The sequence below is a fragment of the Sciurus vulgaris genome (assembly GCF_902686455.1).
Source record: "Sciurus vulgaris genome assembly, chromosome: 8".
In the NCBI taxonomy this organism is placed as follows: domain Eukaryota; kingdom Metazoa; phylum Chordata; class Mammalia; order Rodentia; family Sciuridae; genus Sciurus; species Sciurus vulgaris.
In genome coordinates, this window is record NC_136468.1 from 145331634 (window position 1) to 145349705 (window position 18072).

The 18072-nt window shown below is 51.3% G+C and overlaps 1 protein-coding gene across 8 annotated transcripts in view; it reads right to left on the bottom strand.

The window, feature by feature from the left end:
* The window catches only part of CUX2 (cut like homeobox 2), a 232590-nt gene extending 215449 nt beyond the window's left edge, over positions 1 to 17141 (bottom strand). Inside the window, exon 1 of one of the 8 annotated variants that reach the window (XM_079149488.1) lies at positions 16794 to 17141. In XM_079149488.1, the coding sequence (XP_079005614.1) occupies positions 16794 to 16856 (63 nt within the window). In that variant the 5' untranslated portion in view covers positions 16857 to 17141. Of the gene's footprint in view, positions 1 to 15975; positions 15997 to 16114; positions 16211 to 16793 lie in introns of those variants that run through there. The other 7 variants (XM_079149489.1, XM_079149491.1, XM_079149486.1 and 4 more) reach the window with 7 other exon arrangements.
* Positions 17142 to 18072: the final 931 nt, after the last annotated feature.

An 18072-nucleotide genomic window follows, 5' to 3' on the forward strand; every position in this document is an offset into this window, starting at 1 on the left:
TCTACTGCAGTGAGATCAATACTCAGGGGGCTGGGCTTAGCTTTGGGGAAATCATTAAATGCTACACCAACTAGTCAAAAAATAATTGCAGAGCAGGAGACATCAAAAGGAGCTCTGCCTGGGAGCAGGAGGGAGTGTGTGCGCACACACTTTAAGACACACAACAGTGCACATGCGGCAGACACACACACATAGCACACAGATACTACATGTGGACACAGACACACCACACCTGCAAAACACACTCCAAACAACACAGACATGCCTACAGAAACACACTGATACACACGGACACAAACATGCCAAGACACAAACACTTCAAGATACGTACCCATGAAGATGCAGACACACACACAGTCACCCTTACTTACAGCCACCCATTTATTCATTTGACTGAATTTTTGAGGCCTAGCACGTGCTCAGTCCTCTGTACTCAGTTCTGGGAACAAGCTGCCCCATGCCCTCACAGAGGTTAGCGTCCACAGAGGAAAGGAGGTGAGCTGTGTCCAAGAGCTGCAGTGGTATGTGCTGGAGAGGTGGGGTCCACAGAGCACAGGGCTGTACGAGCAAGCTCCCCAGGAAGAGGGGTTGACAGGGCTGGTAGGTGGGGATGGGAAGTGTCATAGGGGGAGGGAACGTGGAGGTCAGAGAAAATGTGGCTTAAGAACAAGATCAAGAGCAGAGGGCACAAAGGAGTTGATTAAACAAATACAAATCTGAACCTGACTCATGAATATGGTGAACCTGAGCACAACTGCTAAGAAAAACCTTGAAAATACAGTAAAAACAATTCATTAGTAAACTTTAAATGCTACATGAGAAAACATTCACTCAATGCACAAGAAAACAGGAAAGAAGGGGAAAAAAAGACATCAGACACACAGAAAACAAAGTAAAATGCAGACATAAATCCTACTACATCAATAATACATTAAATGTGAATGGATTAAACAATCTACTCAAAGGGCAGAGGTTTTCAGACTGGATAGAAAAACATGATCCAACTCTATATTATCTATAGGAGACACTTCAGATTCAAAGACACAAGTAGATTGAAAGTAAAAGACTCCAAAAAAAAAAAAAAAAAAAAACCATGTCAACACAACCATAGGAAAGAGGGAGTAGCTATGCCAATATTAGGCAAAATGGACATTAAATTTTTTTAATTTTACTAGAATGAGGGGCATTTCATAATGAAAAAAGGGTCAATCCATGAGGACAATATAATAATTATAAACCTATATACACCTATAAAAGGACACCAAAATACATGATGTGAAAACTGACCAAAATGAGGGGCAAAATAATCAGTTTAATAATGGAGACTTCAATATCCTGCTTTCAACAGAGGATTGAACTAGCCACACCATTAGCAACACTGTAAACCAGAAACAGAGGGCAATGACCACTTTGCTGAGCCTAGAAGGTCACTCTGGGGACTTTGCCTCAAAAGCAATCTGGAGCCATGAGAAATGGTATTTGGCAGGATTTTAAGTAATCTCACTAGCTGCTGGTATCATACAGCAGAGCTGGGGGGTGGGCGGAGGCAGTCCAGGAAGGAAAACTGATAAACCGAAATCCTGGGGCAGTGCTGAGGGCATAGGCCCTAGTGCCAATGGTAGAAGAGTAGGTAAAGGGACACTGGAGGTCTGCAGGAGGTAAAAACCCCAGGATTTAGTGACAAACTGCATGTGAGTGACATGGGGAGGGGGACAGCTTCCAGGTTTCAGGGCAGCTTCTGGGTTTCTGTCCTCTAGACCTGGATGGACCTAAGATAGAGACCGGGTGAAGAGAATTATAATTTGGTCATCTTGTGCTGGAGACATCTTTAATACAGGTATTCAAAAAATGTCAACCATTTTTTCTTTAAAAAGAAAGAAATGTCAAGAGAACTGTCAGGTTGATAGGTCTGGAACCCAGAGGTAGAGAATGGAGAGTCAGGGTGATAGTGGTGATGTGAATAGAGAGGAGGTCACAGAGGGGACCAAGAGGACAGAATGAGAAGACATGAACCTTGGGCATATTTAGAGGCCAACCTGAAGGGGATGGGCCTGAGAAAACTCCAGGAAGTAGTGGCAGGAGGTTGAAGGGAAATTAAGAGAACACAGAGGTCATGGGGAAACCAGCAGGGATTGCTCTGTAAGGAGAACCATGGGCAGAGGTACAGATGGACAGTGTGAGCAGACATTCTAGCAATGCGGCTGAGCACGGAGGATGAGGGTCTCTCCACTCGCTTTCCTGGGAAAGGAAACATAGGACTCTTTCCTTTTTATATACTCTTGGAAATGGGAGGTGGTCCAATGAAACATGGGGGACCATTCTGACAGGCTCTGAGTGCCATGTAGAGGTCAGATGCTGCCGACTGTGCTGCACAGGGACACCAGGAAGCCCATGGTCCAATAGCAGCCTAGAGACCAGCATGCTCACCTCCCTGTTCTTAGAGGCCCTGCCCCCAAAATCTCTCCCAAGTACCTTGATGAGCTCCAATCTGCTACAGGACAGAGCTTGGTTCTTCTTGGATCTGCCCAGGAGCTTGGGGGATGGTGCTTCCGGTGGGATCTCCTTAGAGGTAGCTCCTTCTGAGACCACCCATCTACTGCCTAGCCTACAGGAAAGCATCACTTTCTTGCCAGCCCAGAGCCCTCTCTAGCAGCCCTTTGTCTACTTCACAGGTCTATGGGGGAGGTGGGTGGGTGGGTGGATGGATGGAGGATGGATGGGTGGATAGATGGGTGGGTGGATGGGTGAATGGATGGGTGGGTGAATGGATGGGTGGATGGGTGGATGGATGCATAGATGGATAGATGGGTAGATAAGTATGTGGATGTATGGGTGGATGGATAGGTGGATAGAGGATGTATGATGGATGGGTGGATGGAAGAGTAGATAGGTGGATGGGTGGATATATGGATGGGTAGATGAGTTGGTGGATGGGTAGATGGGTTGGTGGATGGATGGATGACAATATGGATAGATGCACAATGGATAGGGTTAGTCAGTAGGAATGGAAAAGTAAACAGCTGGATTAATTACTGAGTGTTGGAGACAGATGGATGAGTGAACAGATTTATGAATGAAATGTTGGTGGGTGATAGGTAGTGGGTGGACAGATGGTAAGGAGATGCTCACCAGTCCCTGCTAGACTTCCAGTCTATAGTAATCAAGGATTGGACAAAACTAAAGGTAAGGAAAGTTCTCTCTCTTCTGTACTCTAGCCCACATACCTCTGTACTTCCCCGAGTAGACATCCCACAGCATCCCCATATATAAAAGCCAGGACGTGGACTCCAGCACAAGGAACCCCCATGTAGCCTGAGTCTAATGGTCATACCACCTTGGTTGTCTCATCTTTCATGGTCCTTCCTAACAAGTCATGCCTGGGTACATACTAGAAACCAGGCCCTTGGACACCAAGCAAAGGTCTCTTCCCAGAACATAACCCAAAACCCCCTCATTCCCTTGAACTGGCTCTGCACCCCTTTCCCCCACTGCACAGCCACCACGAAAGACCTCTAAGCCCACAGCAGCTGGCCAACTGCACAGGGAGCCAGTCGTGCCCCTCCAAGGACCTGCAGCTTCCACCCTGCTCAGGGCTCAGGCACATCTCCATGACAACTTTTCAAGCTCTGGACCCAAATGCTACTAGTCCTCAATACACTTATGTACCCCTGCCACCTCTAAGACCCCTCCTCTGAGCAGAGATCACAATATCCAGTTTGTCACAGAAGCTCTTTTCCCTACTTGCCAATGTTCCCTCCCTCCCCGCCAATGTTCCCTCCCTCCCTTCAATGTTCCCTACCAGGTTGAATCTAGTGGGACCCAAAGATAAACTGGATCTCACTTCCTCCTTGCTTCCAACCTCAAAGTCTTCCTATTTCCCTAAGAATAGAAGCTACCTGCATCCACCCTCTACTGTGGTCTTCAAGGGCCTGTACCACAGGGACCTACCTTCACTCAGACTTCATCCCTTCCCCTCCCCTGCCCTCCATGCCCCGCACCCACACACAATGGCCTCCCTTCAACACCTTGCTGTACAAGCTGAGTCCCACTTCAGGGCTACAGGCTGCTGCTGGGGCCATGAATTCTCTTTTGCCAGAACTTTGCTAACTGATTCCTGGTCATTCAAGTCTCACAGTCCGAATGTCACCTACCCAGGGTAGCTAAACACCCTGAAACGGGTGCCCCTCCATCTGGATTTCAGCACTATGATCATTTCTTTCCTCCATTCTTTCCACTTCTGCAATTACACATTTATGTGTTTCACTTGCCTACACCAGCACCTGGCACTGTGCTGGGCCCAAAGTACAACATTTGATATAAAAACATTAGCTATTTGCTGGATGTATGTCAAATTTGAACAAAGACTCCAGCCATTCTGTCTGGGTTTGAGTCCTTGGGCAAGTGAATGGGCCTCCCTGGACCTCAGTTTCTTCATCTGTCAAACAGGGCAACACTGGAGCTCACCCCGAAGGGCTATGAGGATTAAATAAGAACACAGGGTACTGACAGGGTGGGGGTACGGAAAAGTGAGGAGACATCCCAAACCTGGGGGCCACTTCCAGATACAACCCTGCCCTAAATCCTTGCTGAAACCACAGCCCTGAAGGAAAGTTCTGCTGTGAAAGGAAAGCACTCATAACACTAGACACAAAGTCCAGTGTGAAGCCGGTGTGACCACAGGAGCGGGCAGGGGCTGGCATTGGTGGTTAAAAAAATCTAAAAAACTTTTTTAATAAAGCCTACAAGTCTATCTCCTTCCTTCTTTATCAACGACACGATTTATTGACCGGAGAGGCCATATTGACTAAATAAATCTTGATAATGACCACGGCAGCAATCAATACCTGCTTATTATCAGCCTAGGCCGAGAATTCCATCTTGTGGAACGCGGGCTGACGACAGGGGCGCCATGCGGCTTGGGTCCAGTGGGTGCCCAGGATGGATGGGCGGGTGCCCAGGGCAGATGGTCAGGTGGTGCTCGTTTTCCAGGTCAGAATTGGAATCATTCTGGAGTTGTTAGTAAAACTCCTCCGGCCCCAAGTTGCTCAGGCTTTGGGGCAGGATGCATTTCCACAAGCTGAGTGGTAGGTTGTTTTAGGGACTTTTAAAAAAGAAAATTAAGAAGACAAGCACAGTGACTATATGTGGGGACCTCTTGCTAGGGGACCAGAACAGGGGGGCGGGGGGCGCATCCACCCTGTTTGGGGCACCGCCAGCACTAGTGGGGCAAGAGCAAGAACAGGGTGGCTAACAGTCCTGGGTCCTGCATTTAAGCCCAGGGGCCACCACCTATTGTCAATGTGACCCTGGAGCCCAGGTCTCAGTCTGCTCAGCTGTAAAGTGGGGTAGCAGAAGCTCTCCCTTCACACGGCTGCTGGGAAAACTAAGGAAATAATGTCAGGAGAGGGCTTTTAGTCCACCTGGCCCAGCGCAAAGACACAAGAACTACTAGTTAAAGAAACTGAGGCCTCCAGGCTTCTCCCAACAGCTTCCCTCTGACGTCCAAAGCCCACCAAAGGTTACGGTGGCGAGGCTGGACCTCCAGTCAGGAGCTTCTCTCTTACTTATTTATTTAGTACTAGGGATTGAACCCAGGGGTGCTTTACCACTGAGCTACAACCCCAGCCCTTCTTATTTTGAGATAGACTCTTTCTAAGTTACTGAGCATCTCACTAAGTTGCTGAGGCTGGCCTCAAACTTGCAATCCTCTTGCCTCATCCTCCCTGCCACTGGGATGACAGGTGTGTGCCACTGTGCCCAGCTGGAGCTTCTCCTTCAGGAACCAGTCCACTTAGCTACTAGCCACTGGCTCTCAGTAGGACAGCCTGGGTAACTCTAGCACTTGGTGACACAGTTGCGGCCTTAAGATTCCTATGCCCCTGGGGTGCCCTGAGGGTGTCTGCACCCACCTGAAGTCCACATGAGTTCTCCTCACCTGATACTAGCAGGCAGCCCACAGTAAGCCTCCAGCCTCCACAGACCTGGCCACCTCTGACTAACCAGACAGGCCCCGGAGGTGAATGACCAAGAGTGATGATGACAATAATAATGGTAATAATCAATAATAACAACACCAAGGCGATAATTGCTGCTCGTGTTTGCTGGGGAATGAGCATGCTCTGACCAGGTGCTAAGGACCTTTCTTCACAGTGTCCCTATGGGGAGAGGGCTGTTTATTTCTCGTTTTGCAGATGAGGAAACTGAGGCTTAGAAAAGTCGAGGGGATTGCCCAAGCCCTTCCAGGAAGGAAGCAACGAGACCAGCTCTATCCACTCCAGGCCCATATTCATCTCAGGTGCTTCTCCTGAAGAGACTGAAATTCAACCAGCAAGACCTTTGAGTTTTGATGATAGTAATGATATCTGTTCATAAAGATAACAAGCAGTGATTAATCACAGTCACTATTTAGGAAAGGCTTACAGCTTACCCAGCCAGCCCCAAGCTGCATCTAATTCTTGCTCTTTATTTCTTAGAACCTTGAAGAAAAGTATTTCTATCTCCAAAAATTATAAAACAGAAGCTCAAGAGGCCAGGGCCTCGGTCTGCCTGCTCTGGGCAGCACTGGCACAGCAAGGGCTGAATAAAATTTAGTAGACAAATGAGTGGGTGACCTGCCCTGGCAGGCCAGCCCAGGGAAGCTCCATTGTAGGCAGAAACACAATTCCCTCACCTCTGAGGAAGACAGACTTAAGTCCTGGTCTCCCACCAGATTACAAGTAAGAGCTCTAAGGATGCTGAGTGGGGAAGTCTCCCACCCCTGAGTCACTGTCCCAAGGGTCCACCCCTTCCAGATGTCCTCTGCGTTGATCAGGTGGGCCTGGGAACTAGGCAAGGTCCAAAACATTACCTGGTTTAAAAACATTTGAGCTCTCTGAGACTGAGGCCACCAAACCATCACTAATGGCCCGCAGCCTGCCGGCAATTAATTAATGGATGTATTAATTAGGATGGAAGCCACCTCCCAGGCTGGAATTGGGGTCACCAGTTTCGAAAGCGAGACTGACAGAGCTAAAGATAAAACCTTACTCACTGCAGGCCAGAGGCCCATACCCTACTCCCAGGCAGGGGTGAGCAAATTTCAAGAGCTGGGGAGAGGTGAAGCAGCTGGGGGCTGGGAGGAGGTGGACACCACTGCTGTGCCCCACGTTCAGGGGCAGCCGGCCCACACACCCTTCCTGCATCATGCAAACGTTTATTGTGCATTTATCATGTCACACCCTCCCCAGGGAGTAAGAAAATATAAGAAGAGACATCAGGCATCAACTGAAGCAGGGGAAGGAACTGAAGGTTGTTTTGGAAAAGCAGGTTTGGGACCTCTCTGAAGAGGGGAAACGTCAACGGAGGACAATGGGCCACGGAGGGGAGCTGTGGATGTCAGGGAAAGGGTCCCAGGTGGAGGAGGCAGTAAGTGCCAAGGCCCTGCAGGGGGAACGGACTAGTGTTGGAGGGCAGTGAAGAGGCCGAGAGGCTTGAACAACGGGGATGGTGCGGGAGACGAGAGGGAGAAACACTGGGGACCAAGAGGGAGGGGGTGTGAGCACATGGAGCCTGTGGGCAAGTGGGGCAGGCCACCAGGAAGACTGGTCCCCTCTTCAGAGCGGCCACTCCCAGCATCCCAACAGGACATGCCAGGGACCTCAACTGAGCATCTCCCAAGTTCTGGGAACATTATGGAGAAACACAACAGACTGCTGTCTGTGGGAGGGTGTGGCCCACCGAGAAGCAGACAAAAAGGCGGCATTAGCCTGGCGCAGGGGTCACACCTGTAATTACAGCAGCTCAGGAGGCTGAGGCAGGAGGACCACAGATTCAAAGCCAGTCTCAGCAAAAGCGAGGTGCTAAACAACTCAGTGAGACCCTGTGTCTAAATAAAATACAAAATAGGGCTGGGGATGTGGCTCTATGGTCAAGTGCCCTGAGTTCAATCCCCATTACCAAACAAACAAACAAACAAAAACAGCATAAATTTATGGGCTGGGGTTGTGGCTCAGTGGTAGAGTGCTTGCCTAGCCCTGGGTTAGATCCTCAGCATCACATGAAAATAAATAAAATAAAGGTCCATCAACAACAAAAAGTATGAAAAAAGAAAAAAAAAAAAAGAAGATGGGATTTGTGGCAAAGAAATGCATGGTCAAGACCTGTGCCTGTCAGAAGGGACAGAGTAAAAGAGAAAGGAAGGGCAGCAGGGGGTGGTGGCGCTCCTGGACGGCCACGGAATTGGCAGGCCAGTCACAACTGTTCCAGGAGCTTCGGAATCCCTGTGCACTCAGTCCGCAGCTGGAGTGGCCATGGCTTGGTTTCCGGGCAGGGAGCAGGGGCCAGTCACACTCCCTATAGTCAGAGAGCTGCAGAGCACCTTCTCGTGGCCACCATCAGGAGCACCATTACTACACCCATGTTCCAGATGAAAAATCAAGCCTCAGCAAGGGAAAATAACTTGCCCAAGGACACACAGCTAGGAAGTGGAAGAGCCAGGTTTCAAACCTGGCAGCCCTATGCACAGTCAGGAGATGGGTGTGGAGGGCATCTTCCAATGGATCAGGAAGTGGACAAATACCTTGTAAAAAAAATAAAACTATACCCAAAGCTTTTCTGGCATTTGACAATTTACAAAGCATCCATTGAGAGAGGGTTCACTAGGAGCCGTGCGCATAGTATCTTATTTTACCCCCAGGTGACAGACAGCAAGATCGAGGATGGGGCCCTCAGCCTGCTGGGAATCTGGGTCTGCCTCTTTGCTTCTTTCAGGTGCTACCACACAATCCTGCCCACCTCAGAGGCCTGGCACATGCCACTCCCTGACCGCATCTCTGAGATCTACTGAGGGGTCACCTCTTTCAGGAAGCCTCCTTCTGGTAACAGACTTGGGGTCCCTCTGCCACTTTTGTCTCAGAACACATTTCCAATGTCTGATCACATACCGCCTGTCCAATGACACTGCTGTCTACCCTTCCCATTGTTCCTGGGTCACTGTGAGCTGCCACCTTGAGTTCCCTGTACACTGAGGTATCAAGTTACTACTTATGTTACTTATTATATTTGTTACTAGTTATATAATTATCAACCATGGTGAATACACATTCCTGGAAACAGTAAATGAAGCAGTAATCATTCCTCATTTTAACATCACCAACACTTCCAAGTGCAGGCCTGCGGGGCCAGGTCTCAACCGCCAGCATCTGCTAACTCAGTCCTCCCAAGGCTCCTTCACTTCAGGAGAGGGTCACTACTGTCATCCCTGTTTTACACAGGAAGAAATCAAGGCTCAGAGAGCTTAAGTGAGTCATCTCAGGGCAGCAGCTGGTAAGTGGCAGGGCTGTGACCCGAATACAGGCTGCCTGGCTCCAGAGTCCACTCCCAACATCTTTGCAGGTAGAGAGGTGGGTGGCCTCTGCAGCTCACACCACACATACTCAGAAACCTGGGCCCACACATGCTTCTAATAGACAACAGACACCAGGGTAGGTGTCCCCAGCACTGTGGCCTTTGAGAGACGGTCACACTGAGGGAAATCTGGCCCCATGGCTGGGCAGCCCTGGTGACCCCTGTGGTCTCCCCACCCACAGCACCCCACCCAAACAGTCGGCTGGACACATCGATCGATCATAATGGTTCCCGGGGAGCCATTCGCCAGGTTCAGTTTTAGCGACGGTGGCTCGCAGAGTCTTAAGCACTGCTGGGCTCCAGGCATCTCGGGCAGACAACCAGCTCAGGCCAGAGAGGCCAAAGGATTGATTTTTTTTTTTTTCTGTCTTTCTTTCTTTTTAATGACAAATGTGTATCTGGGAACTGCTGTTTCCTTTGGCTGAACTGAAGGACAGCAAAGCCTGGGAGGCTGGGAAGAGCCCAGGCTGGTAGCCCCAGGCCTACTTTGGGAGGTGACTAAGCTCCTGGGGAGAAGCAGAGGCAGCGAGTGGGCTCTGCACCCTATTAACCACCTCTCCACAGGACTGTCAGGAGCCTTTAGGGTTTTCTGGAAAAGAAGGCTCTTCTAACACTAGACACTTGGGAAAGGCAGCCATTGACCTTGACAGCCAGTGACCTTGACTCTCCTCAGGATCCTTTCCACTGCCCTCAGTCACTGCTGTTCCCTCTGCTTGGAATGCTCTTCCTGAGTCTCAACATCCCTTTTCAGTGAGACCTGCCCAGTGTGGCCAGAGTTCCTAACCCAGTCAGAGTTCCTGACACTGGACATCTGGGTTTCTTAAGTAAAATCTCCCATGTTTTAAATGCTGACAACTTTCACAAATCCACTAATCCAGACAAATACATACACAGCCCAGACTCAGCTCCCTGTCTGCAACTTCTGTGGTCAGAGCTCCAAAAATATGAGACATTACAAGTAACATTAGTAATATGTTAACACAGTAAATCCCCATACATAAGAGAGAAGAGGAAACCTGCCTAGAAATCTCTGGAACAGCCTGCAAGGCCAGCAAGTTCCAACAACCAATGTTCATCTGCCTTTCTCACCCCTTTCTCACACTCTAAAAATACCAGCAAGAAGAAGTAAGGCACTTACAAAGCATTAACTGTGTGCCCCACACTGTGCTAGATGTGTCTATATCCGAAGCATTAAACAACTAGAAGGTGGAGACTATTACTAGTCCCATTTAACAATAAAGAAAGAAAGGCACAGAGAGATTAAGTGACTCATCCAAAGTTACACAGCTGACAGGTGATGGAACCAGGAACTGAAGTCAGCCAGGCCCCTCACCACCCTGGTTAGGTATGCTTCCCTCTTGAGGGAAAAGATAAAGAGCTAGTTTTGGGAACTGTGTTTGAAAGTAAAAACTTCAGCCATGCCATAGTCTGCATGGCGTCCATCACCTAGGCCAGTAGACCAGGTCTAATTACAGTCCTCAGGACAACTCTGGAGGCCTGTGCCCTGTCTTTGTAAATAAAGTTTTACTGGCACACAGCCATGCCTCTTCATTCTTATTAGCCATGGCTGCTTTCATACTATAAGGGCAAAGTGGAGCAGTTGCTGCAGAGACGTGTGGCTCACAAAGCCTGAAGTATATTATGAGAGTCTTTACAGAAAAAAATGGCCATGTGTATCTAATGACAGGCCAGCATCGCCTGGTGTGTCCAGACACACCACACTCCAGAAGGTTCTGAAGTCAAAACTCTCTGTGGTCAAAGCCCTGAGAAACTGCAGTGACCTTAAGAGACTCCAGCGCACATTTGCATAATGAAGGGGCAAGAGTTGTTGAAACTCCTTTAGTCTTGAGGCTCAGTAGTCTCCACTGTTGGGCAGAAACTGAAAGTAATGAAGGCGCTAGCTCCACACAGATCTGGAGTTCCAGGAAGAGGGAAATGCAAGTGCAAAGGTCCTGAGGTGGGAATGTGCTCAATGCAACAAGGGGCAAGAAGGCCATCCACAGCAGGACTAGTGAGTGAAGGCAGCATGACTGGAGAGGAGGGCCCATCTCGTGGGATGATCAAGAGAAAGGAACTTTAAGCATGATAAAAATATACTGTACATATTCTACAAAACACTATAGACAATTTTTGACAAGGGCTTATGGGGGCTCAGAAAGCAAGTACCTCCATCCTAGACATCATTTCTTGTCTTAAAAAAAAGACTTAAAAGGCCAATTGTCCCCTACCCCCACCCCACTGCCAACAACCATGATCAGACTGGGGGAAGTCACAAGAAGACAGAGCACTTCTCTGCACCAAGCACGGTGCCCACCCGTCATCTTTACCACAACCTGGTGGGTGGATGAGACACAGGGAGGCTCCAAAGTGCAAGGAATCACCTGGGAGTGCCAGAGGCCACTTGGGCTCCTGGGTTCTTTTCTTCTGCTGCCAGCCCCCTCCACTTTCCCTTCATCCTCCATAAAAACCACTGTCATAAATAAAAAGCATCAACCCCCGCCACGGGGCAAAGGTGAACACACTCCAACCTCAAGGCCAGGATCAAAGGCAGACCATGGCCCGTTCCCTTCACAAATTCCACCTATGCCAGGCCTGGCCTCTGAATGAGACAATCAGGAAGCAGCTAGAAAACAAGCTCTTGCAGAAAGCAGCAGAGAGAACCACAGAATCCAGGCAGGCCCATTACCATCAACCAGGCCCAAGTTCAGCACCAGCCAAGGCGCTCAGGTTTGAAATCCCAACCACCAGAAGAAAGGTCACCATGACAGAACGTCAAGTTTGAAGACAGAATGCTCTTTTTAAAAGGAGAGGTTTTTAAGGGCGGGGGAGAAAGGGAGGGAAAACCCATCAGAAATGCTGCACCCTCTAGTCAAAATAGCCCCAAGTTCACTGAAATAAGCTACTGAGACACTGATGTGCTTCTTCAGGGTTGTCTGTGGTTTCTCAATTTTCTCCAGTGAATTCAGGTATTAATAAAATAAATTTCAACAACCCCAACAGGAAAACGGATGTGGGATGAGATGATGTTCAGGAGAGGGAGCCCATCTTTGAGAAGCCATTTCTGTCAAGTTGAAAAACCAGAATTTAAGGGTGCCCAGAAGACAACTGGGATCCTTAAATAAACACTGACACCTGTTCCCAGGTCCTTCTTCAGAAAAAGCCCACAGGTGTGTCATGAGGAACTGGGGAGGCAGATGGAATGGGTCGCTCCTGGGTGGACTTAAGAGTGTCCAGGAGCCTGGACAACTTGGCTGTCTTATTCCCAGAGCTGCTGCTGGAAGGCGCCCTACCACGAGTCCTCCCTCTCCGTCTCCCCAGCCTGGCACCCACCCACCTCAGGGCTGGGGCTGGGCCGGGCTCAGGCCGAGTCCTGCCATCCCAGGCTCCCGCCCAGCAGCAACTCTATTAGTGCAAAGTTTTCAAAGTTAGGATTCCGCCAACAGGACTGATAGCTTATTTACTGCTGTCATCTATAGAAAGAGAAATTTTGACACATTGTTAAATGATAGCACATTTAGATAAGTCAAGCTGTCAGAGGCTCTAATGGATGTCTAAACTCTCTGTGGCTGATATGTAAAATTTATGCACTTCAGAATATCATAAGGTTATAATATTTTAATCACATCCACGCTCTTTTCTAAACTTTGAGCAGGGAAAAACATTCCATCAAGCACCATCTCACTTCCCTGCACCAAGAGAGTGCGCCCTCCAGAAGTTTCTGCAAACCCCTTAGACAAGTGCAGCTTCTCTTGGCCATCCTGTGGGTCCTATCCTTCACTGCTGGCACCACAAGCAGAATTTACCTTTTCCTCCAAAACCTGTGCTATGTGGTCCCAGCAGCCAAGCTCTTGCCACCTCCAGAAACACAGATGTGCAGCTGGACTGCATGCCCTCATCTGGACGGGGCACCCCCAACTCATATTAGCTTAAGGAACCCTCTCCTGAGGGGAAAGAAAAGAGGGCCTGTGAGACTGAACCCAGAACATCATGTCAAAAAAAAAGGTGGCAAAGGAAGTCATAAAGGTATGAATCCGGTTACGACGATTATACACAGAAAAGCCATAAAAAAATACTGCATTAGTAATGTTCACCATAAAGCAATCTTATAACCAAATGAAATATGCCCAGCATTATCTTTGGATAGAAGTTTATTTCTTCTCGTTTCCTGAGCTGCTAGAAGCAAAGGGAGAAAAAAACAGAAGAGAAGGGGGAGGCAGTTTCAAGGGCGCCAGAGTGGGGCCTCCAGGCCAGATCACTGTTACCATAAATCCACAGGACCCTAAGTTTGTTGACTGACTTTCATCAGATGGAAACATCCCGCTGTGTTCAGAGGCTGCCCTGGAAGGAATAATAACTGAACCACTTCCATATTTGAAAAATATGTGCTTCCAGAGGTCTGCATGCCAGCCTGGCATAAGGTCACCTTTCTTGCCAAGACAGTTTGCTCTGAGCATCATGGTCCGGCCTGGGGACAAGGGACCACCTTTGCTGCCTCAGCCACTTTACTTTCAGCAACCAGGCTGTAAGAAACCATCCAAGCTGATCAACTAAGAATGAAAGCCACACACTTCTTCCCAGGCAGCCGGGCCCAAAGCCCTCAGCTTGCACAGGGCCCTGGGTAAGGACCTGCCTCTCCTACCCGAATTATAAGCCAGCAGAAGTTTTCTTTTGGGGTTATTTCCCCTATAGAAGAAAAAGCAGGGAGGGAAAAATGAAAATACAAAATGTGGTGTAGAGTCATTAGCATTACGCATCAGAGAGGCTCCCAGGCCAAGTGCTGAGGCTCATAATCCATCTCCAACAAAAATGCCACCTGGGAGAGCATGGAGGAGCTGCACCGTGGGCAGGGGGACAACAGAGGTTTCAGGATGGGGGTGGGAAGCAGGCAGATGTGCAGGCACGAACGTTTGCATGCCACGGCTGCCACGTTTATTTCTCTGTTCTCTGGAAGTATGCAGCCTTCAGATTCCCCGGGGGACACCCCTTCCACTTAATATCGATGTAAATGAGCTACCCCGTCACCAGGAGCCTTCATATTTTTGGCAGACACAAAACCATTGTGTGAGTGCATACCCCCCACATGCACCCCTGCAGGGCGAGAGGTCTTGCCACCCTGTCTCTCCATCACCTGCACAAGCCTCCCCATCACCCCCCTCCATCCTTTACAGTTCATATCAGTTTCACCACCTCAGCATCTTCTAAAACCCTAACAAAGGGTCCCCAGATGCGAGTGAGTCCAGCTGGAACCAAGATTTGGGTGACCTCAACAGCTCCACAAAAGACCCCTAAGCAAAGAATGAAGAGAATGAGGTTCAAGCCACCCAGCTCCAAAATAAGCCCCCAAGTGCCGCACCCACCCCTAGAGAGCCCCTGCCTCCCCCCACCCCAGCCCCAGCTCCCTGGATTGAAAACGAGTTATCTAATGAAAATTGTGTTAACTGACATTCTGGCCAACCGGGAGCAAATACCAGTGCTGTAAATCTCACCGCGGAAATTTTCTCCAGTCCAGAATAACAATAGGACTCTGTAAAGGGCTTTCGCCAGCCCTTCTGGTTCCTCTCCTCTTGTCTGCCACGTTCTTGTCATTCCTTATGTTACAGAACATCAATCATAAATAAAGACGCTGTCCCCCAGCCGTGCCCGGGTCTCATTTACAAACATTAGCAGGGAATGCGATTACCATTGGCCTTCGTGCCAAGCCCAATGTGGCTGCCCAACACTCTCCCTCTCTCTCCCTTCCTCTATCCATCCCTCCCCCCAACCCCCACTCTTCTAGAAAGGCCACTTTGGCATCCTTTAAACCAGCAAGCACAGCTCACAGCCCTGCCTATCTCAGCCGGCCACCAAACTGCAGCCCCAACTGGAGCAAAGCGAGGACCTGGAATTGCAAGGCACTCGCAGTTATTAACTGCATGCCTGAGTGCCCCGATTTTCTCTCCAGCTCAAGGCTTTGGGGGAGGAGGGGAGCCAAGAGTGGGGGGTTAGGAAGGAGGGAGACTGGGAAGTGGCCAGGAGGAGGGGGATGCTGGAGCCACTTATCAAAGAAACTTAACGAGATGTGCAGGCGGATTTAAAAACAAAACAAAAAAAAAAAGTGGGTCCCTTTTTATCTCCAGACCGATGCCCTCGCGTCTTCTGCGAATGTCACGAATGTCATGGCCAAGGCAGGACATTCTAATCACCCCGGTTATCCGCACCATTTCCCCGCCCCTTATTCTCTCTGTACTGGTCTCGACTTTGCTTGGGGAGCTTCTCAGGGACGTCCTGGGCATTCCCGGAAAAGAACACAGTGCCTCCAGGGCGGGGTACTCCTAATTCCACATGCCCTCAGTCCCTAGAGGCTCCTGGAAGGCGGACAGAAAACACTCCCAAATCTGGGAGAGCCACACAGCCTTTCGGGAAGGAGAAAAGGGTTACTGTGGTTCGGGAGGGAGTCGCCCTCGGAAAGGAAAGGTAAAAAGAGAGGAGAAAGAAAGAAGAGGATGGAGAACGGAGAAAAGAGGGAACAGCGGGGAGGAGAAGCAGGAGGCAGAACCGGGCGAGGGAATTTCCCATTTAAAAGTTCCCATGGGCCCGAGAGCCGGGAGTCACCTGCTCTGCACCGCTCCCAGCTCAGCACGGCCCCGGAGGCAGGAGCGCAAACTTGCGCGCGCCTGGGCCCATCGCCGCCTGTTCATACCTAGACTTGGGAAGGGGTTGGGGCGGGGGAAGGCAAGAAGCAAAGACAAACCCCGAGAGCCCGGCCCAAGGAGAAGAGGTCTGCGGCGCAGGCTGCCAGTCCCGCGGCGGCGGCGGCGGCGGCGGCGGTGGCCCCCGGGTGGCGGCGCGTCCAGGCTGCGCAGCCAGGAGGGCGGCCGCAGCGGTGGAGGTGCCGGCGGGCGGCGGGGCGCGGAGCCGCCTCCTCGCCAACCAGGCTGCCTCCTCCTCTCTCCTCCTCCTCCCTACCCGCCAGCTCCCTCCCTCTCTCGCCGAGCCCCAGCCGGGCGCGGACAGGCACTCGGCGCGCTCTGCGGCCTCCCCCGGCGCGGCGAAGTTGGGAGGCGCGCAAAGTGCGGCGCGCGGGGGGCGGCCGGGGATCCCGCCGGCAGCCCCCCGGCAGGGGCCGCAGCACCCGCCTTCCAGGCGCCTCGTTCGGCCGCTCGTCCACCGGCTCGCTTCCCCGGCCGCAGGCTCACTAGCGCTTCTCCATGGTCGTGGCGGCTAATCAATGATTGAACCGAACAAAGAGCAGCGGCGAGATCAATTCCTAATACCTATCGATGGGCAGCGGGCAGCCGAGCCCTGGCGAGCCCCGGCAGCCGCCGCCCGCCGCCCCGGGGCGCCCGCCCGCCAGCCCGGGGACCTTCCCAATGCGCCCAGGGCGCGCCCGGGTTCCCCACAGCCGCGCGGCCGGCGCTGCCCGCACTAACCTGGAGTCGCCGTAGATCAAATCGCTTCCAATATTGAAACATCGATCCCACATTGGCGGCCATCTTGGGGGCTATTCGAGACGCGCACACACAAGAGTTTGGCTTTTCTCAATGGCTGCACTCAATATCCGGGCTGGACTCCCCCCAGCCCAGGGGCCGCCGGCAGCTGCCCGGGCCCCTTGCGCCGCCGCCCCGGGTCCCTCGGGCGCCCCCCGGCCTCCTGCCACCCGCTGCCCCTCGGCGTCGCCGCGCCCGCTACCGTGCCTCCGTCGCCGGGCCGGGAGCCGTGTGCCCCCCCGACCCCCGGAGGGCGCGGGCGGAGCGCGCCGGGCGGGGAGCTCGGCGCCCGCCCGGGGGAGGCGGCCGGGGATGGGAAGGGGAGGGGTGGGGGAGAAGCAGCCTCTCCGGGAGGCGCCGGCGCTGCCGCTGCCCTGCCTGCAGCCGGTTCCCGGCCGCGGAGCGCTCGCTGCATCTCCCCCCCCCCAAGTCCGGGGTCGGTGTGCCGCGCGATTGCACTTGACTTTGGCTTTTTGCAAACTTATCAATACTGACGTAACGTGCTGATCAATGCGAAGGGAAGTTTGGGGAGGGGGGCTGCGGAAGGGGAGACAGGCATGCGGGGCGCCTACTCTCCCCCGCACCTGCCTACCCGCCTGCTCTCAGCATTACATACTTAAAGAAAGTTAATAGTTTGCAATGCATTTTTTTTTCCTTTTGCAATGGAAGCACAGACAACACGTGCCTTGGGCTGCTCCTCGCTAGCTAAGCTTAGGATCCAAGGGTCGCAGTTCAAACTTGGGGTTAAGTAGACGCTCTGGCGGGCTGGTGGGTGGGAGCCGCCCGAGGGCGCCACTGAGTCACGGGAAATGTTACCGCCATCGCACGCAGTTTTCCACACCATTATATAGTTTTTATTATTGGCAGGGGTGGGGGGCTGGGGCTTGCCATGGCTGGGCGCCGTGGGGGGCGGGAGGTCAGGTTCTTTACAATAGCGATTCCTATCATTGTTATTTAGGGGATCTTTAACCCAATTATAAGGGCTCTTCACAACTCTGCAATGGGAGGCCCTTTTACAGTTGTGATTATTACTGGAGGAGGTTCTTAGCCAACCCTCTGGAGGGCTTTGTCCCCTGGCGGGCTGTGGTTCATTATTGTTATGATCTTGTGAGGGGCCCTAGCCCTGCTGTGAGGGCTCTGAATCCTTAATGGCTATGGAGGTTGCACTATTGTTATCCTTACTCAGTGTCCTAGACTAGCTGGGGACTCCAGGTCCTTTGCA